The 21,719-nt window shown below is 49.7% G+C and overlaps 2 protein-coding genes across 2 annotated transcripts; both read right to left on the reverse strand.

Moving 5' to 3' along the window:
- Positions 1 to 2,642: 2,642 nt before the first annotated feature.
- Positions 2,643 to 3,482, reverse strand: LOC9270420 (uncharacterized). The gene is made up of 2 exons (XM_015757572.3): positions 3,174 to 3,482; positions 2,643 to 3,087 (listed from the first exon to the last, which is right to left on the reverse strand). Exons 1-2 carry the CDS (start codon positions 3,336 to 3,338, stop codon positions 2,953 to 2,955), a joined length of 300 nt encoding a protein of 99 aa, XP_015613058.1. The 5' UTR covers positions 3,339 to 3,482; the 3' UTR covers positions 2,643 to 2,952.
- Positions 3,483 to 11,531: 8,049 nt separating this feature from the next.
- Positions 11,532 to 16,854, reverse strand: LOC9266046 (retrovirus-related Pol polyprotein from transposon TNT 1-94). The gene is made up of 2 exons (XM_026020621.2): positions 14,749 to 16,854; positions 11,532 to 14,630 (listed from the first exon to the last, which is right to left on the reverse strand). The coding sequence occupies exons 1-2, from the start codon at positions 16,338 to 16,340 to the stop codon at positions 14,492 to 14,494; spliced, it is 1,731 nt and encodes a 576-aa protein (XP_025876406.2). The 5' UTR covers positions 16,341 to 16,854; the 3' UTR covers positions 11,532 to 14,491.
- Positions 16,855 to 21,719: the final 4,865 nt, after the last annotated feature.

Here is a 21,719-nt window from a genome sequence, read left to right on the forward strand (position 1 = left end):
CGAGGAGTCCTCGGCGTAGCATCCAGTGGCGGCCGGCTGCCACCGAAGCCGACGTGCACGAGATGCAGCAGGTGGTATCCATGGATGCGCTCTGTGTGGTGTGCTACGCCGACGATCGCCACCATCGTTACCCGCCACCGCAATGCTCCTCGCCGCTGTCAAGCCCGCACTCGTCGAGCCGCTCCTTCTCCCGGAGAAGGTTCGAATTAAATTTGAAAATATACTGTTTATTTAATTTTTTCTCAATAATATTCGAGATGCAAAACTTTTTACACAAATATACCATCGGTCTCGCTCAACCGTTGCGCGAGAGTGATGTGGGAATGACGTCGCGAGCGGTATCGCGCAGAGAAAGCGCGAGACCGCGCGGTCTCGCGCTGCAGCGGCGCGAGACCGCGCGGTCTCGCGGAATGGAAGAGAGAGACCGAACGGTCTCGCAAAATCAAACAGCGACACAGTCGGACGGCTCGATTTGATTAGTGATTAATTACTTAATTAACAATTAACTAATAATAATTAGTGATTAATTATCCTAATTAATGATTAATTAATAATTAATTAATCACTAATTAGAATCATTAATCACTAATTACATCGGCACTGGACCGGTATCGCTCGTGCAATGAGCGAGACCGCGAGATGTCTCTTTTAGTCCGCTCGGTCTCGCTATTCCAATCCGCGAGACCGTGCGGTCTCATGCTTTCCCTGCGCGATACCGTCCACGACGTCTTTCCTATGTCACTTTCGCGCAACGGTTGTGCGAGACCGACGGTATATTTCTGTAAAATATTTTGCATCCCGAATATTTGTGAGAAAAAATCGAATGAACAGTATATTTTCAAATTTAATTCGAGAAGGTTCTCCATCGTCTTCGACTACTCCGTCTAAAAATTTTTGGAGGCCTAGTAAAACTAGCAAGGAGTAATTAGTTAATCAACACCATAATCTGTTAATTAGCCAAGAAATCAGCAGCATCATCAATTCTGTACTTAGGTGTAATTTCCCTCACTGTACGTTAATCTAAGAAATTTGCACACGTGAGAGGAGCGACGGAAAAAGACAGGAAGAAGAGATAAGAAGATGAGAGTAAAACTGTCATTTTATTTGGTTTCTCTCTCATCAATTGGGTGGATATTATATTTTAATGCGCCTAGTGTCCTGCAGCAAATTACCACACTTTTGGAGTGTACTAGAGCAAATTCACGTCTTTGCGGTGTCCGACAACTAATTACATATTTTTTGAGTGTCCTGTAGCAAATTTTGCCGTTTTTCTATTACCGACGGTGAAAATACTATTAATAAGATAAATATTTGCTTGTCTTTTCCCGCAGTTATGAATAGTAGATTTTGAAAATACCTGAATAGGTTCTCTTTGCTGTTCTTTTTTTTTAAAAGAAAAAACTCATACAGCACGAGAGGCATGTGTTATAAAATCGATTCCGTCATACTGGTTTGTAATTTACAATAGAAAAAAATACAATCAATTCTCCAGCCAAAAATAAATTAAATCATGTGCACATGCGGGCATGGCTAGGGTTTCCCAAACCGCCGGGGCCAGGGTTACCGCGTCCCAGCGGTAAGTACGGTTACCGCGCGGTAACCGTGAAAAATCGTATAAAACCGTGCAAAATTTATCAAAAATTCAATTTTTTTTAAATTTATTTGAATTTAAGAAGGTTACCGTGATATTTATATTACCGTACCCCGCGGTAAGCCCGGTAACCACGCGGTTATCGGCGGTAAGGTAAACCCGGGCAGGGCAACTTCATCCTTGGATATTCCTTTTCAGGCCAGCCAATTTGTTTGTACAGTGTAAAGAACTGTCCAGTTTTTGTGCTTCCACATGTACCAGGCTGTTATAATCAATAACTATGAAAAAAAAAAGTTTGGACACTACAAATATGAAAAAAAAAAAGTTTGGACACTACAAATATGAAAAAAAAAGTTTGGACACTACAAAATTTGTCCAATTTTCTTGCCTTCCACTACATGTGTCATGCTGGTACAATAAACAACGAAAGAAAGGGTTTGGAAAAAGGAAGTTGGGAGGAACATGCTCCAGAGTCCCTTCCGTGATCCTGTCCCATTCATTTGCACATAAAACGCAGCCCTAATCATCTCCAGTACTGTACTTCCTTTCCAGCAATGCCTCCTGCATCCATTCTGCCCATCAATGTCACCAGCTTGCTGATAAACGGTTCAATTCGGACATCCTGCTCAGGTTGATCCCATCCATTCGAAATCTTGATCACATACAAATCCAATCAAGAAAAGCAGGAGTAGAAATGGAAAGCATGGAGAGCAAGCAGCCACATCACATGGCCCCTTGCCACAATAACATCACAATCACAGGTGCCAATAGCATCACAACTCTTGATGAGTGATGACAAAGCACCAATTTGTTGCCACACACACATGCAGCAATTCAATCCACCAACATGGAGGGAAAGAGATCACATCAAGAAAATAATTAAAAAAAAAGAAACCATATCAAAGAAGAAAAAGAAGGGAAAAGAAACAAGCTGAGAATAAGGACAGACATGGGTAAGCAAGGTACAGCAGAGACACCCACATCCCTTGGGATGCTAAGATAGAGGAGGCGGATATCAACATCATATCATGAACAGTCCTAAGAAATTGGATGAAGAATCAATCATGGCTCGCAATTTACATAAATCATCACAATTATCGCCTCAGCTTAACAAGGATCACCATAATTGTCAACAGCAATAGCAGTAACAATAGAAAGGGGGGAAAATAAGAAGAAATTAGAAAGAAAAGCAAACAGAAAGAAGAGGAAAGATTTCAAAGCCTCAATTTCTCAATTGTCCTAACAAAACTTCTTGGCGCTGCATCTAAATCGCCGAAGGATCACGCGCGCATCTGGCGTCTCCTCCTCCTCTTCCTCCGCCGAATCACGGGAGGAAGGAAGGAAGGAATCTCAGCCCCAGTTCAGCGGTGCGCCGTGACGAGCGTCTCGATGAATCGGAGGCCGTCGAACCGCGGCGCGAACTTCTTCCCCTCCACACGCTGCTCCCCCGCCGCCGCCGCCGCCGCGCGTTCCGCGTCCCTTGACAACGACGAACCCTGACGAGCCAAAAGGAGAAAAGGGGATCAGAGGAGATCGAGGAAGAAGAGAGGGGGAGAAGAAGAAGGGGATCGGGGAGGCAAACCTGGTTGTGGCGGACGAGGAAGGCGTCGCACCTCCCGACGGCGGCGGCGGCGGCCTCCTGCTGCTGCGGCGGCTGATCGGCGCAGTCGCAGGCGAGCAGCTCGGCCCCTGACGCGGCGGCCACGGCGGCGGCGGACGCGACGGCGGCGGCGATCCCCCACTTCATGGCAACGAGACGGCTCCTCCTCCTTCCTCCGGCGACGCGCCGACCGAAGCGCGGCGTGGCCCACCGGCGTCCGGTAGGCGCGGAAGATTCGGGTGCGTGGTGTGAACGCGAGGAGATGCGGTAGGCGGTGGAGGAGGAAATGGCGGAGTGCGCCGTCGGCTAGTCGCGTTTTAATTATAGCGGAGGAGGGGCGGATGTGGCGTGTTGGGGGAATTAATCGGATTGGAGTTTTTTCCGCGTCGCGTCCGGTGGGGCCCACCCGCTCGGCGCCCGGAGCTCGTCTGTGCGGGTGGTTGAGACAGAGAGCGGCGATCCGCAGACGAGCGGAGCGGAGCGGAACCTCGGTGAATGTGATGGCTGCCTGCCACGCCACGGCCGGTCTGCATTTGCTGCTCCTCCACGTACTGTACTGTACATTTCGTTGGGTCAACTGCTCGTCCACTCCCACCTCGCGTTGACGAGCTCTGCCTCGGGGGAAAAATCTTTCCACCTGTACTGTTACCCTTTGTACTGTGGCTATAAGGTTGTCCATGCGAACGTTTCTTTTAGGACCGGATCCATCTCTCGTAAGAGGGGCACGACTTCTCTATGAGACACACACCTCACTGTGCTACTCGGCCCCTTTTCATCAAGCCACGGAGCTAGGCTCCATGTTGGACGATGTCGTGGCTAAGTCTTTCATGGTCTCTGCTCCGCATATGTATCTTTCCCTTCTACCCTTGGCCGGAGGTGGTGAGGTAGTGGACGAGCTGGAGGCGGTGCAACAGCGACAACCTAGCGACAACGCAGCAACCCACTAGATCCAGCCTCCCGACCAACCGTGGAGAGAGAGAGAGAGGCGGTGACTGGCGGAGGAAGAAGGGAACCAGCAACCAGCACTGTCAGCCACCCCGCGCTGCCAGCCACCTCGTGCACCGCTCGCCCCTCTCGTTGTGAGGAGGGAGAGAGACAGCGGTGAGCGGCTGGAGAGAGAGGCAAGCGGTGGCGAAAGAGATAGAGAGATAGGCGACGGGTGACGGAGAAAAAGAGGCCGGGCTAAAATAAAACGTAGGGGTAGGATAGTAAAATGCACATGGGCTCCATGGGCTAGAGAACACACGTTGTGGGACATTGTGGGCTAGTGTGTCTTCGGACACTTGCCTCAGATTTTTTGTAGGGGCATTTGGAGTGTCTTCTATTGGGAGATATGTTTCTCATGTGTGGTCTCAGCTTGTATGACCCATGTGAGGCCACTGATAGGTGTGGCTTCTATTGGGATACCCTAACAGCCCCATCGTTTGACATACTGGAGGAAAATGCGAAACGGTATATTTGTAAATAAAAAAATAATTTATGAATAAAACTTTTATATACGTGTTTTTAGTGATCTTAAAGCAAAGACCGAAAATAAACTATGATTGAAAAATCCCAAAATTAACTTTAAATTTAAGGGTGAAAATTTAAATTTTGGCTGATTAGTATAAGCAAAAGCGAAAAGATGATGTTGCAAGTTTTTTCAGACTAGGATATAACCTCGGTTTGTGTTATTATACTTTTCAAATAAATGATGTGGTTTTTTTAAAAGAAAACTATATAAAACTTGTCTTAAAATATTAAATAAATATATTTTTAAATTTATATTAGTTAAAATCCAATTAATCATGCCTTAATAATTTTTTAGTTTATCTTTCCCTTAATCTTTCTCAAACACCGTCGTTTGTTTGCACGATACATTGAAACATTGAAAATTTGTGGGCTTTAAACATGTATTTGGTCTGAGGACCAAGTAGGGTATAATGGAACCATCACTGTTTTTGGATCGAATTAGACTTTTTTTTTTTTGTTGGAGAGACAGGGATGGACTGGAGCTACTTCGATCAGTGATTTGTGAATGGAAAGAAACTAACGTCCGTGACCAACTTCTCTGTGGTTTTCGATAAACCCATACCTATTTCTGATCAAGTGATCGATCATATTAGGTTGGATCCAATGATGCCAAAGTCGGGAGCGGCAAATGGCAGAAATGGATGAAGTGCTCGAGGAAGAAGTTGAATGTGTGCGGTAAGGAAGAGAAAGCGGAGACCGCCTCCATCTGCGACGCGCCACTGCCTTCACTCGCCGTCCTACCTTTCCGACGCCACTGACTGCCCCCCGCCTCCGCTCGCCGTCTGCGTTCGTTCGTGACGCATCCCAGCTGAGATGAATTGAATAGAAGAGAAAATCTAATCGGCTAATCAATAAGGGTCTATTCGGTTCACAGGATTTTAAAATCATAGGAATATGAAAAACGTAAAAATAATTTAGGAATGCACGTGCAAAACAAAGGATTGGAACACAGAAATTTTTCCTATACTTAGCTAAACAAAAAAGGATGGAGTGGATGTTGTCATTTCTGTGGAATTAGTATATTTTGGAGGATTTTTGGAGGATTGGCATAGCGTTTCTATGGAAAATTTTTCTTTGAATCCTACAAACCGAATGCATGGATAGTGCTTATTGCATAGGAATTGAGATTTCCTTTAGGAATCCTTCGAAACGAATAAGGCCTAATCATCTGCCCTGCCTTGCTTCCTTGGCTCGGTGCCACTTTCCGCCGGCCAACCACCGTACGTGCGCCCGTGCCGGTGCCGGCTTGCCGCCGCCGCCGTTGTCCTCTACATATGCACGTCGCGTGGCCACCCCTTGCTGCGGCCTTGCCGTCGCCACTCGATCGTCGGCCCCGATCACCGCACGTGGACGCTGGTCACCGAGAAGGATCAGGCATGCCAACCAGGCCACCAGGAGCCCTAACAGTAACAAGTAGGCCGATACGCGAGGCGAGCAGATGATACGCGGAAAAGCTAATTAGCACGCACGCACGCACCGCTAACGCGCATTTTGATGAGTTAAGTAGCTAGTTAGTTAGTTAAGAATAATGACAAAATTAAGAGGATACTATTTTTTTGGAGAAATTTTTTACTAACAAATTGAAAACTTTCAAGTTAGATTTGAAAATTTTGGACTTAAGATTTAAACTTTAAAGTCAAATTTTAAAAACTTTCAACTCAAACTTTAAAAATTTTCAACTCTGTCGGAGATATGGGCCCGGGGGTATGCGGAGTAAAGGAGTATGCGGAGTAAAGGAGAGCTGCTTCCCTTTCCAGCCACGTGGCTCTGCGAGCTGGTCCCACCTGTATACCTCGTGAGTCACTAAGGCGATGGGGAGAGCCTCGGGGGTCGACGACATCCCCTCGGGGGTGACGTCACCCCCTCGGGCTCTCTCGTCGTTTTAGCCCGAGGCCCTCTCTCGGGGGGAAGTGTGAGAGGGGAGTCCAGGCTAGGCGGCCATAAATGTGCAGCGCCCCAACCGTCCCTTGCTGCATTCAATGCGGCGAGGGCAGACGTGCGGCGTGCCCGACCGACTCCTGTCAGTCGGATGCGACCGGTCTGTGACCAGTCTATTGCCGGTCATGGTCGATTGAACGGGTGGTCGTGCCCCCACGTCGCCTCTGTCTCCGCGGAGTGGCGGTAGGTACGCCCCGTCACATCCGGGCGTCGGTCGATGCAGGGCTACCGCAAGTCCTCATTCATTTATGAGGGAATGACAGGGCTGCCCCCCGTGTCAGGCGGGAGACGGCGCTGGGCCCCACTCAAGGACCGACCGATGCTTAGCTTCCAGCAAAAGGCACGGGTTGAAACCCGGTGGCAGTAGGGAGAAGGGCCCCCTCCCCTCCCTCCGATGGAGGGGAAGGGTAGAAACGGCGCATGTGGTATCCCCTTAAGCTATAAAAGGAGGACCTTGCCCACCAAAAGAGGGGGGCTAGAGAGAGAGGAAGAGAAGGAGGCAAGGGGAACCTTGTAAAAAAGTTCATTGATAATCCCAAACGCAGGAGTAGGGTGTTACACTCCAGAGCGGCCTGAACCTGGGTAATCGACTTGTGTGCTTTCTAACCGGGAATCGGAGGGACGAACACGCGACTTCGGAGAGATGAGTCTCTGACCTCGGCCGAACTCACGAAAGGGGGGTCACGCGACTCCCCGCGATCGGGGGTCTTCCCTCGACAAACTCGAAATTTAAATTTGTAACACAAATTTTGAAAACTTTCAACTCGGATTTGAAAATTTTCAGCTCGAGATTTGAAAACTTTCGAAACCAGATCTGAAAACTTTCAACTTCAAATCTAAAAACTTTCAACCCAAAGATCTAAAAATACATGTGCTGAAGATTAAAAAAAATAAAAAAAAACACCAAAAAAGTGAAAATCACAAAAGGGAAAAAAAAAAGAAACAGAAGGTACCAGCTAGGGCGCGCGAGACCTCCGTTGCTGACGTGCGCGCGCCAGTTAGCAACCCACATGATACGGCAATATATTTTATGGGATTTTTTTTTTGCCGTACCTACCTACATGGGCCTTGGGTCGGCAATTTTTTAGGTGGTCCGGGGACCACCAGACCATCCATCAGATCCGTCGGTGATTACATTTCCTAATAATACGAATCTAGACAGATAATGTCCCATTCATCTAAAATTCCTTATATTTCGAGAAGGGGAGCGTAATTAATATGTCTATAGCACAGCAGACCCGCCTAACCTCAAAGACCAAGGGAGGATGTCGGCAATTGGCAATTTAGCATGTTTCATGGGCCACAGTTCAGTGAGACCCGCTAGCTGAACATCATCTTCGGAGAAAAAAGAAGACGGGGAAAGCGAGGGGAAGTAACGTCGTCGTCGCCGTGGAATGTACGCATGGCTGGGAGCATCGCGTGGGGAGAAAGCAGTCCCCAGCCGAGGAAGGCGCCCAACCGATAGTAGATATGCTCCATATTTGCATCATACGCATACTTCCCCGTTATGTTAATGTTAGTGCCGTTCCATTCGATTGATCCATTCACCCGGCGCCTCACGCAAGCGCTTGCGTCGCCACGGATTGTGACAACCGGCCTCATCCAAATTGCCAGTTCCATGGGAGTTATTTTTATATACAGTTTCAGTTTTAGCTTCTTTCGCTTTTGTTATATATTTTTTTTCAAGCTTGATGAGTGGACCACACATGCATCATGGCTAGATAAATGAACGACCTAATAATCATAAAGAAATGAAATTAAGGCCCTATTTAGTTTACAAACAAAATCTTTTCACCAAACAAAACTAATTACACAGATTATATGTAAATTGCGAGACGAATCTTTTAAGCCTAAGCGTTCTATGATTTGATAATGTGGTGCTACAGTAAACATTTGCTAATGACAGATTAATTAGGCTTAATAAATTCGTCTCGTAATTTACACGCAATATGTGTAATTAGTTTTTTCTATGTTTAATACTTTAAATGTGTGTCTGTATATCCGATGTGACACGCCAAAACTTTTCGTCTAGCGAAATAAACAGAGCCTAAAAGTTGTTGAATATAAATATGTAAGGATCATGCATCGATCAACCGGGGCCGTCGCTGTTGTTCCGTCATGCTGTCCCTCCCTCGTCGGCTTTCTGGTTTGGTTGGACGTGCTTTTCGGAGATAGGGGCAGTGCGTGTGCGTCGAGAATATACCTCCCTCCAAAATGCATTCCTGTACACATTTTTTATGTGCAAAAGATGGAGTACTAGATTAATTAAAGGAGAGGAAAAACAAGATGAGGCTGCATGAGAGATGCTATATGTCCATTCAAAAGTGCGTGTTGGGATGAATTATCCAAAATATATGGTGCACCTCGATCGATCGCCTTGCACCTTTGTGATGCGTTGTGATGGATAATTGGATACTGTGTACATTGTCATCGCTAGCTTATGTATGGTCGAACTGATTAGACATGCATATGCATCCGCCGGTTCTATATCCAATTTAGGATATCCAGAGATTAGGGATAAGATTCAACCAGATGTTATTCATGTATAACTAGAAAAATATCCGGGGAAAACCATTAAACATAAAAACTGAACCTAACGGTTTCTCTAAATTCATGGAAAAAATATTAGTATAGGCATGTATACTAGATAACCAACTAATCAATACTAAGTTAATGTCAACTTTATTTGGTAGGAAAATAAATTAGATTAAGTAACATGACACTATTAAATAATCATCACTGTACTGCTGTTAATTTCTAATTGTCGATGAAAGACTTGTCGAAAACAACTATTACGGGCGAGGAAAATAGGTGTGCTCGCTTTGACTTGAGCAAACAACTATTATCCTTTTCTTTTCAAATTCCTTTACAGTAGACAATCATATAAAAATTTTAGAGAAAAATCAGTAAGAGCTGGTACCTTTTGAAAAATTTTCTTTAAAGTCTATCCCTTTTATTTGATTCCTTCATTTTTTATGTGATATACTCAAATATTATTTCTGTAATTTTTTATGTTTTCTATTTCTCTATTTTATAGTCGTATTTCTGTTAAAATTATATGTTGTTCTTTTAGTTTCTATGGTTTTTTCAATCCTAAATTCGAAGAACCACCCAAAAACAAACTGAGAGGCTGTTTTGGTACAGCTCCAACTCCTAAATTTAACTCCAGGAGTTGGGTATAGAGTGGAGTTGTGGAGCTGCCTAAACCCAGCTCCACAACTCTAGTTCATTTTGTGAGAGAGTTTTACCCAGCTTCATTCCCAGTTTTGATAGAGCTAAAACTGTTTAGCTGAGCTCCAGTTCTAGGAGGGATGGAGCTGGAGCTGTGCCAAACTCGCCCTGAATTCCAAATTCGTGTGGAGAAGAACCGCGGGGAAAGTAGGCAAGGCAATTTGCAGAGTTCCAGTGGTGGGAACAGCGCAAACGTGGACAGAGAAAGAGGCATAGGAATACAGTGGATCACGGGGCAGAGAATCTGTCTGCGTTCACACTCACTTGTGAAGATTTGGCTCTCTTTGCGTGGTCGGCGCGAGATGCCCCACATCCATTTTCACCTTGGGTTACTTTATTTTTCACACTGTTACCATTAGTATTACTCGCTCTCTTGCCAAATAGTACTAAGTTGTTTAATTTTTTCTTCTTCTGTTTATTCCAAATACTAGTAAATTAAAGTTAGTGAAAATAAAAATAATAAATGTATTAGAAGCTGATAAAATAAGAAATAGTTAATTTAATAAAGTGAGCATCTTTTTAGTTTTATAATGAACGGACGGGAGTAGTATTCACTTTACTAGCAGGCGAGGCGACCATGTCATGTGTACTTGAAGCCTGACATTTAGCGGAAAGTCAACTTTAAGTAATTACTCCGAAAAAAACAAACCCTGAGTTTCCGTATCTCTCCGTAAAAAAAAAGGCAAAACCCTGGGTTTCCGTGTCCAATTTTGACTGTCCGTCTTATATGAAATTTTTTTATAATTCATATTTTCATTTTGTTAGATGATAAAACATGATTAATATTTTATGCGTGACTTGTCTTTTTATTTTTTTTTATAATTTTTTTAAATAAAATAAATGGTCAAACGTTGGACACGAAAACCAGGTTTGTCTTTTTTTTGACCGGAGGTTTGTCTTTTTTTTTTTTTTTTTTTTTTTTTGACCGGAGGGAGTAGGCAGCAGTACTTCTACTAGGCATCGAATACTCGAAATGCGACGCGAGCCAAATCAATATACCTGCCCAAGAAAAAAAACGTTTGCCAAAATTTGCACAAAATTCAAACTCAGATTAAGCAGGAAGAACAGCACAGTCAATTAATGATGGTAGTAGTAACTAATTCGTTCATCTTTCACCCATCCTGAGGCTAACTGAAATCCATTCTGCTCTTCGCGAATGCTAATCTAGCTACCTAACTAAGCCATGAATCCTGCTCTGCCATGGCGGTTCAACGGTGAGCGGTGACGAGGGTCTCGATGAAGCGCAGCCCGTCGAACCGCGGCGCGAACCGGTCCTCCGCCGCGCTCCTCCGCCCATTCCCCCTCGACGCCGGCGACCCCTGCAGAAGTAACAAACAAACACGCGCGAGCGTGAGCAATCCACACCCAGCCACAAGGAACAAAGGTCTCGGGATGGAGCGTGCCGTGGGATTGGAGCATGGGGTGACGCAGCGCTCGGTGGCGGCGGCGGTGGCGGCGGACGCGACGGCGGTGGCCGCGGCCGAGGCAGTGGCGGCGGCGGCGGCGGCCCACTTCATCTCCGGCAGACGGCGAGGGGGGGAGGAGAGACCGCCGCCTCCTCTGGAGAAGAGCGAGTGAGCTGAGACTGTGATGGCGGCTGCTGCTGCTGCAGTGCTCACACACAGTCACACTTGCGGCTATTTATGGCGGGGGAATTCGGCGGCGGAATCTTGCGGGGCGGATTCGGGCGGATTGGATGGCGTGGCGTCACGGGCGGTCGGTCGGTGGCGCCGGCGCCGGCCACGTGGGGGCGGCGGTACAGTCGAGGCAGTGGACTAGTGGTGGAGTGGGCGGCTGTTAGCGGCAAAACGAAATGTAGCTTGTCTAGCAAAACAGAAAGGCAGCTTTTCTGGATTAGAGCTTAACATTAAATAGCAAGTTACAAGAAAGTTAAACGTGGCCATAGTGGCCTCCTAATTGTGCGTGCCACACTCCTTGCCACTTCGCGCCATCCCACGAACTGGAGCACACCACGCACGACACCACGGACTCCGCACGAACGCAGCGTGCGTCAAGCCCACTATGAACACAAACAGGATGAACAGATCATGTACAAGACTCAACGTAAAAACGGAGGGAAACTAACTACTCTGAGCAGCTAGACTTATTACTAACAAATCACCCCCTTAAGTCTGACCGCTCTTGTCAAGAGAACAGACACCGATCTTTAAACGAAGCTCCTGAAACCTGGTTCTGCCCAGAGATTTGGTGAATATATCACCGAGCTGCTCCGCAGTTCCCACGAACATCATTTCGATCAGTTTCTTTTCTGCACACTCCCGGATATAATGATATTTGACATCGATATGCTTACTCCGGTCATGATGCACTGGATTTTTTATCAATGATATTGTGGACTGGTTGTCCACCTTCAGCAGCGGTGCGGCGATCTCGTCGCCCAGCACCTCCGCTAACAGCCGCGCGAGCCATACTCCTTGACATGTTGCGGCGGCTGCGGCGATGTACTCGGCCTCACAGGAGGACAATGCCACCACCTTCTGCTTGGAGGACTGCCAAGTGATAGGCCCGCCATTGACGAAGAAAATCTGGCCGGACGTGCTCTTTCGCTCATCTGGATCGCCAGCCAGATCACTGTCAGAGTAACCAACCAACATTGGCAAAGCGCACCGTGCACCTGGGCCAAATCGAATTCCCCAGCAGCGAGTGCCTGCCACATAGCGCAGTATGCGCCGAACGGCTGCGAGATGATCTTCCCTGGGTGACTCCATGAAGCGACTGACATACCCAACAGAGAATGCCAGGTCGGGTCGCGTGTTGACGAGATAGCGCAGACTCCCAACCAAGCTGCGATACAATGTAGCATCCACAAGTGGAAAATCTGAACCCTTTCTCAATTTCAAACGTACCTCCATGGGAGTCTGACAGGGATTGCAGTCCTTGAGTCCTGCCTTCTCAAGAATCTTGCCGGCATATGCGGCTTGCCCCAGCGTGATCCCATCACTGTCCTGGGTAACCTCGATGCCGAGGTAGTATCTGAGTGCCCCAAATCACTCATCTTGAAGAGCTTCATCATCTCTCCCTTGAAGCTGCGGATCTCGTCGTCGTGATCGCCGGTGATGATGAGGTCATCGACGTAGACGCCCACCGTCAGTCGTCTTCCTCCCCTGGTGCGTGTGTACACACCATGCTCGGAGCTGCTGCGGTGAAAGCCGAGTGACAGCAAGGAGCTATCAAGTTTGGCATTCCACGCGCGAGGCGCCTGGCGCAAGCCGTAAAGAGCTTTGTGCAGGCGATACACCTTGTTCTTGTGGTTGTCGTCGACGAAACCCAGCGGCTGCGAGACATAAACTTCCTCGAGCAGCTCGCCGTTGAGGAATGCCGACTTGACGTCCATGTGGTGGACTTGCCACCCTTGGTGCGCGGCGACGGCGAGAAGGAGGCGCACCGATTCCAGCCGGGCGACAGGTGCGAAGACCTCGTCGAAGTCCACCCCCTGTCATTGGACGTACCCCTTAGCGACGAGGCGCGCCTTGTAGCGCACGATCGCCCCCTGTTCGTCACGTTTCAGCTTGTAGACCCATTTTAGCCCAATTGCACGGTGGCCATGGGGTAGGTCAGTGAGCGACCAAGTGTCGTTGTCGACGATCGCGTTAAGCTCGTCTTGCATGGCGCCACGCCAGTTTGGATCCGCCTCAGCCAGTGAAGCAGGTTCGTCGGCGCTCACAACATGGAGCTCGAGCTATTCCAGCACCCGCGGAGCGTGTCCAGGCGGTGAGGCATTCCCCAGCAGGTTATCCACCAGGCGGTAGCGAGGCACGACGTCGTCATCTGCGTCGGCGTCCAGGATGGAATCCTGGGTAGGCGGCATGACAAACTCAACCGCCTCCGGCAACGGAGGCGACGGAGGTGCCGGCGTCGTGGGGGCCGACGGAGCCGGCGATGGTGGCGAGGGCGGAGTCGGCAACGAAGCAGGTGCCGTCCCGATGGTGGTCGTCACCACCTATTCGACGGTGAACGGCTCGAGCTGGGGAGCACCATCGGGCGTCACTGGTCCCCAGTCCCAGGCGGCGTCTTCATCAAACACCACGTCCCTGACACATGGACGCGCTCGCTGACTGGATCATAGAGCCGGTAGGCCTTCGAGCCTTGCACGTAGCCGAGGAGCACCATTGGCGCACTCCGGTCATCGAGTTTCTTCAGCCCGGGCTTGGTGATCTTGACGTGCCCCCTGCACCCGAAAGTGCGCCGGAAATGCATAGCGGGCCGTTGGCCATACCATGCTTCATAGGGCGTTTGGTTGTCCAAGCTTTTCGTCGGCGAACGATTCAAGAGAAAGACCGCTGTGGACATGGCCTCTCCCCAGAACCGCCCAGGAACACCCTTCGCCTTCAACATGCTGCGGGCAGTGGCGACGATGGTTTGGTTTCGATGCTCCACTACTCCGTTCTGCTGCGGGGAGTAGGGCGCCGTCAACTGCCGACCAACTCCGAGATTGGCGCAGTATTCCCCAAATTCGATTGAGGTGAATTCGCCGCCACGATCCGTGCGCAGTGCACGGAGTTTGCGCCCGGACTCCACCTCTGCACGGGCCTGAAAGTGCTTGATGGCGTTCGCGGCCTCATCCTTGCTCCTGATCAAGGTTAGCCACATATAGCGGCTCATGTCATCGACAAGCAACAAAAAATACCAATTACCAGCCGGCGTTGCAGGTTCGATCGGCCCACAGAGATCGCCGTGGACGAGCTCCAGGTGTTCGTCAGCGCGGTACTTGGACTACGTCGGGAACGCCGCTCGCCGCTGCTTCCCGAGCAAACAGCCATCGCAGACTTGAGTGACTTGTTGCAGCAGCGGCAGCCCACGAACCATTTCCTGTTGCGCGAGCTTGCGGAGAGCAGGAAAGTTGAGGTGGCCGTACCTGGCGTGCCACCGCCACGCCGGCTCGGCGCTCCTTGCCGCGAGGCAGACCGGACGGTCGATGTACAGATTGATGGTGTAGAGGCAGTCGTCGGAGCGTCGGACACGGACGAGTAGGTGCCCTCGAGGATCCCACACGCGCAGGACGCCGTGATGAATCAGTACCTTGCTGCCGGAACGATCCAGCTGTCCAAGGCTGACGATGTTCGCCATGAGCCGCGGGATGTAGTAGACCCCGGCGATGCCGCGGTGTTCCCCGAACCTGCAGGAGAACAGGACGGTGCCGCGGCCCTCGATGCGAACCACCGAGCCGTCGCCAAACCTGACAGTGCCGGTGACCACCGTGTCGAGCTCGGCGAAAGCGGAGCGGGACCCGGTCATATGGTTGGTTGCGCCAGTATCCAGGATCCACATTGCCGGATCATGTTCGCCACCGTCGTCTAGCTGCGCGAAGACCCTTGCCTCGACTACGGCGAGTTCGCCCATCGGCGAAGGCGCCCTCGGCGCGCTCGGTGGCGAGACGACGTTTGTCGGTGCAGCGACGCGAGGACGCGGCGGATCCAGCTGCACCTTGGCTAGGAGCAGAGCAGGCTCTTCGTCCTCCTCCTGGGCTACGTAAGCTTGCTGGGCCTTGGGCTTGCTGCGACAGTCTTTGGCCCAATGTCCCCTCTTGCCGCAATTCTTGCAATTTCCCGGGTTACGGCCTCCCGGGTTGGCTGGCTTGGGCTGGGCCTCCTTCGGGGCTCCACCGTCCTTCTTCCCACGCCCTCGACCCCGGTGGTCGCCGTTGCCGCCGGAGGAGTGAGCGGCGTCTTGCAGAGAGGCCGCCTTGCGGAATTTCGCCAGCCATTCTTCCTCGGTGAAGAGGAGACGGCCATTGGCGTCGACCTGACTCGATGCCGCCGCAGTCTTGCGCTGCTTGCGTTGCTCGACGGAGCGCAGACGCCCAGTAACCTCCTCGAGAGACACCTCATTGACGTCGAGCAAGGTCTCAATCGAGATGGCTATTTGCTGGAGATGTTCTGGGACAACCTGCAACAATTTCTGAACGACCTCAGCTTCAGTGATATTATCACCTAAGGTGCGAAGGTTGTTGGCGAGGCCGCCGATCCGCATCGAGAAGTCGTCGACGGTTTCACCGTCCTTGAAGAGGATATCACCGAATTCTCGGCGCAGCTGCTGTGCATTCACCTCACGCACGCGCTGCACACCGATACGGCGAGTCTTGATCGCTTCCCACGCCTCCTGCGCCGTCTCCTTGACAGCGAGCGTGGCGAGCATCTCGGCGGGCACGGCGCGAAGTATCGCGGCGAGCGCCTGCCGGTCCTGCCGATAGTCGACGAGATCATCGCCCTCCGGCTCCACCGCGCCCCACAGACCTTGGGCCTGCATGTTCACCCACATTACCAGCGCCCAGTCTTGGTAATTTGTGTGGGTGAGTGTCGGGTAGACGACGCTGCTCGTGGTCGCCTCGCGGACGACGCGTTCCACCACGACTTGGCCGCGGCTGCCATGACGGCCACGGCGCGGAGACGGCGAGCGCCAGCGACGACGCGGTGGTGAGTGGGAGACGCGTGGCGTTGGTAGCGACATCAGGAACCCCGGCGATCACCGAAGGCTCTGATACCAATTGTTAGCGGCAAAACGAAAAACTGTAGCTTGTCTGGCAAAACAGAAACAGAGCAACACAGAGTATTTTGGCGCTGCATTAACTGGCAGCTTTTCTGGATTAGAGCTTAACCTTAAATAGCAAATTACAAGAAAGTTAAACGTGGCCATAGTGGCCTCCTAATTGTGCGTGCCACACTCCTTGCCACTTCGCGCCATCCCACGAACTGGAGCACACCATGCACGACACCACGGACTCCGCACGAACGCAGCGTGCGTCAAGCCCACTATGCACACAAACAGGATGAACAGATCATGTGCAAGACTCAACGTAAAAACAGAGGGAAACTAACTACTCTGAGCAGCTAGACTTATTACTAACAGCGGCAGCGGTGGGTGGCGTCGGGAAGCCGCGGGCGCGAGCACCGCCGTGGGCTGGACTTCACTTGACTTTGGGCTCTCTCTCTCTCTCTCTCTGGGCCCTGTTCACTTAGATGGTCGTGTGGGCTCGGACTACGAGGGCCCGTCAGATAAAACTCCCTCAACTGTCGTCCGAGTAGCATTCATGTTCTCCAGCCATAAAATTAGATATATCAACTCCTTCAATTATTAAAATATGTGCAAACAATATTCCTAGATGGTTTTGGAGGTGGTTTCGGCTGACATGGCGGTCTTGACCGATTCTTTGTCCTACGTGGCGCTTACGTGGTATTAAAATAAAAACAAAAATCTTATCTTTACTATAGAGTTATAACCTACTAATTCTAAAGCTCAACATGCCACCTCATCATCCACTAGCAATAATACATACAAAACTTATCATAGTGTAACATGCAAGCATGCAACATCATCTATAATTCATTGAATTCTACAAATCAATATCCAATCATCTTCCTTCACATTATTTTTCACAATATTTTTAACATATATATATCCATTATTTTTATAATACTTAACAAATATTCATCCATATAATCAAAGTGCGGAATATTATATTTCATACAGAGTCTACTAAATTTATTTCTCTATTAACATAGTTTCACAAATCAGTTTTATTTGTTTTTAATAACTAATAGAATTTTTATTTTTAGCTAGATTATTACAAAATATAAAAGTTACTTAGTAATTTCCGCAGCAAAGCGCAGGGAATCACCTAAGTTAAAAAAAAATGTGGGACCCGTATGTCATTCACACAAAAAAGTATTGTGGGACCCACATGTCATCCTCCCTCTCGCTCTCCCTTATCTCTCTCTCGGTAGCTGCGGCGGTGATGGTGGGGACGAGGCGGAGGGGAGCGACGGCTGCGGCGGTCAGGAGGAGGAGGAGAAGGCAGAAGAGGTGGTTTTGCGGGGACGATGCGGCGGAGGCGGAGGAGGAGGAGGACGGTGTGCTTCTGGGAGGAGCTCGTGCTTCGACCGCTCCCGACCGCCGCTGCTGCCGCTCCCCTCGGCCTCGTCCTCACCTCCACTGCCGCCACTCCCGACCGCCGCCGCCACCGTTGCCACCGGTCCCCTCCACCTCGTCCCCACCACCACCGCTGCTGCTCCCGAGAGAGAGAGAGGAGAGAGAGAGAGAGGGAGGGAGATAAGGGAGAGAGAGGGGGAGGAAGAAGGGAAGGAGAGGGAGGATGACATGTGAGTCCCACAATACTCTTTTTTGTGAATGACATGTGTCGCACATATTTTTTATTTTTGTTTTTATTCTAATGCCACATAAGCACCACGTAGGACAAATACTCGGTCAAGACTGCCACGTAGGCGCCACGTCAGCTAAAACCACCTCCAAAACCACTTAGGGACATTGTTTGCACCGGTTTTGTGGTTGGAGGACATGAATCATACTCGGGCGATAGTTGAGGGAGTCCAAGTATACTTTTTCCTTAGATAAAATCATAAAAGGTGGTCTTTAGGACTTGGCAAACTCTTCTTGGAAAAAGTAGACCGAAGGTCCCTCAACTTGTCATCGAGTTACAAAATCGTCCCCCAACCGCAAAACCAGATATCCGGCGTCTCTTAACTAATCAAAACCAATCACAATAGGTCATTCTGTGGTTTTGACCCCGGTTTTGTCCTACGTGGCGGCTGAGTCAGCGTGGGACCCACGTGGGACCCACATGTATGGATGCCACATCATCCTTCTCTCTCCCTTCCTCCTCTCTCTCACTCTTGTCACGTTCTCTAGGCAAAGCCGGCCGGTGGCAAGGGAGGAGGCGCCGGGGAGAGGCGGGAGAGGAGGAGGTGGCGGGCGACATGGCGGCGGCGGGTCCTAGATGATAGTGCCAACTCTTTTATCTTCTTTCTGTCTCGGCAATGGTTGCCGACAGAGAGGGGCTGTTGCCGGCCTCCTTCCCCTTCTCTTCTCTCCCTAAATGAAATCGACGGCTGGCAGAAGATGAAGAAGATGACGCCGGCCTCATCGCCGACCTTCCCTCCTCCTTCCTTGAGCTCCTCGCCGGCGCCCATGGCCACCCCGCCTTCCTCTTCCTTCAAGGCGCAGCTCGCGTCCGTGCTCGGCTGAGCGTCGGCTGGCTCTGTGTGGCGGCAGCAATGAAAAGGTGGGGCCGGCGCCGGGGTGGTCGTGGAGGCGGCGCCCGTGCGGGCCGGCCTGGCCACGCGCGGGGGGGGGGGGCGCTTTTTCAAGCCCCACATTAGTCCTACGAGGTGATCAAATAAAATATAAGAAAAAAGTACGAATTACCCCCTGAACAATTACGGTCGACCTAATTATTACCTCCCTGAACTTGAAACCAGACATAGCTCACCCTAAATTTTCAACACCGGACGAATTACCCCCCTATGCAATTTAGAGTGGTTTTATCCTACGTGGCGTACGCGTGGCAATCCAGTCAGCATTTTCTTTTTTTTAAAAAATGATGTGACCCACATAACATACCTCCTCTTCCCCAATTCCCCCCTCTTTCTCTCTCCTTGCGTCGTCTGGCGCGGGTGCAAGTCGGCGGTGGGCGGGTCACGGTCGGGCCAATCGACACGCTGAATCAGGGGGTAGCAGGATCAGCTAGAGTTAGTCATCCTGCTTCTTGAGCTTGTTGACACGCTGCTAGAGCTGGTCAAGCCTGACGACGAGGAAGGTGACAGGGAAGAAGGATCCAGTAGAGGACCAGCGCAGTGGCGATGAGGAGCGCGCTGCGCTGCGGCTTCATGATGGATTTCTGGTGGCGGAGGTGCTCGGACGGGGTGCAGTGGTGCTCGTCATTGTAGGTGGGCCGCACCTCGTACTTCCAGTAGATGTCCATCAGCAGGAAGAGGCAGAAGAGCACCATCAACATCATCGTCTTCAGCGCGCTCCGCACCACGGAGATCATCCCGCACCGGGAGCCTGTCCAGCACTGGCAGCGTCAGAAGCAGCACCATGATCGCCTCAAGCACCACCCACTCCAACGTCGTCGCTGCCGAATCGAAACTCTCGGATTCGAGCTCGTGGAGGAAAAGGAGGCGAGGGATATGGGGTGAGCGCCGCGTCATCGGCATGGGCGCAAGTCGAGCGGCGCGCGGCCCCATCCCCTACACCTCCCCGCGCGCCGCCCTCCGCTCCTCCTCTCTCCCTCCCGCCCCCATCCCCTCCTCCTCCATCTCCACCTCCTCCGACTCCCTCCACCACCGCGCACTCCTGGCCACCCACTCTGTCCTGGCCTTCTCCACCTCTGCCTCGGCAGCGGCGGTGGCAGCCGAGGGGCCCACCGCCTCCGTGTCTTGTGCGTCGACCGCCCGCTTTCGCGCGCTGCCGTGCGCCGCTGTGCGCGCCGGCGCGAGGAGAGAGAAAAAGAGGGGTAGAGGAGGTATTACACGTGGGTCTCACCATTTTTTAAAAAGAAAATATTGATTAGATCGCCACGCGTACTTCACGTGGGACAAAACCGCTTTGGATTAGATTGAGGGGGGTAATTCATCCGGTATTGAAAGTTTAGAGTGAGTGACGTCTGGTTTTTAGGTTCAGGGGTAATTGGGTCGACTAGAATAGTTTATGGGGCAATTCATACTTTTTTTCAAAAAAATAACTTTATTCCCAATCTACATTAAAACAATATACTAACAGATAAGATTATATCCTCGAATCTGTACTAACGTGACAACAAATTTCCTCGAAACTGTGAGGAATATTTGATACAATATAAACTATCACTAATACAATATGTCTTATCTAGTTGATGAAAAATGCCACTAAAAATAATAAGAGGATGATACTAATAGGATGAAGATGGAGGAAAGAAGACAAAAAGAAATACCATGACTTACATATCCTAGCACGTTTGCTTTATAGACAGAGAAATTACTATATTAGCAAAATATCATAGTTAGTTGAGTCATTTTTTTACTAATCACACTAAAGTTTGGTTCAAAAGCTTAAATATGCATAATATTTATAGGCACCAGATTTGAATTCTGCTAGGTGGAGTCATGCAGCCACAACTCCACCACCACGCCACCACGGTCATTTGAGACAAAAGTTTAAAATTATATTGCCATTTTAAAATGTTAAATTATATATGCTATTATATGAGAAAAATATAACGATGCTAGCCGCACAATCTGCGCGGGTCCTATACTATTTTAGTCGGTTTCCTCTCCACATGATGAAACAAGTAGCGTCATCTGTTGACTGCCCTGCCACGGGCACCTCCCCCGCGCGCACGTCACGCTTTTGTGCGAGTTTATTCAAATTCTGAGGCTTGCCGATTTGTTCGTCAACAAAACAAGCCCATCAACACACAATCGTTAAAATGGTAGCCCAACTACCTGATAGCGTCACACCTGTGCCTCCTTGTCTCCTAATCACATCATCCTTTTATTCAGAGCAAGCAACATCAATGGGGATCAATCTATATACACACAACAAGCATACCTTGTTTGTAGAAGATCTGCAAACATTACAGAAATTAACCTACTGTACTAAGCTTGTCAGCCTCTTTACTTCTTTAGTTCTTCCCTCATTCTGATAGGCTGCTCCAATCGATCCCGCAAAGCCAGTCCGCAGTGTCCTCTTCCGACTATCGTCTTTAGCCTTCTGTGTCTTTTGTTCAGAGCATTAGCAATGGTCAGCTCAGATGTGGTACTTTCTTGTAGAAAAGAATTAGTTACTCGGTTGACAAAACTAACATAACCTTGATTAACTGTTACTAACTGACAAATTTCTCCATCAGGTTAGCATATGAGGGTAATGGGGATTGTTTTGTTCAGTTTTTACTATCCACAGACATTCCAATTGAATCACCATGCATGGGTGCTGTTAAGGCTATCAATGGACATTTTGCCCTCTATATAAGCTGTTAGAATGCGCAGCCCGACCCATCAACCGTAGGCCACCCAGATCATATTGGGCCTGTTCTACCACAGGCCCAACTAGCCA

This window comes from Oryza sativa, chromosome 10, assembly GCF_034140825.1.
Source record: "Oryza sativa Japonica Group chromosome 10, ASM3414082v1".
NCBI lineage: Eukaryota > Viridiplantae > Streptophyta > Magnoliopsida > Poales > Poaceae > Oryza > Oryza sativa.

What these genes read in the sequence shown, in the direction of transcription:
- LOC9270420 (XM_015757572.3), bottom strand. Translation starts at nt 3,338, where the DNA reads ATGAAGTGGGGGATCGCCGCCGCCGTCGCGTCCGCCGCCGCCGTGGCC. An exon ending in TCCTCGTCCGCCACAACCAG is followed by an intron (nt 3,088 to 3,173) that starts GTTTGCCTCCCC and finishes TTGGCTCGTCAG; the next exon opens with GGTTCGTCGTTGTCAAGGGA.
- LOC9266046 (XM_026020621.2), bottom strand. Translation starts at nt 16,340, where the DNA reads ATGTCGCTACCAACGCCACGCGTCTCCCACTCACCACCGCGTCGTCGC. An exon ending in GCGTGGCGGTGGCACGCCAG is followed by an intron (nt 14,631 to 14,748) that starts GTACGGCCACCT and finishes CTCGGGAAGCAG; the next exon opens with CGGCGAGCGGCGTTCCCGAC.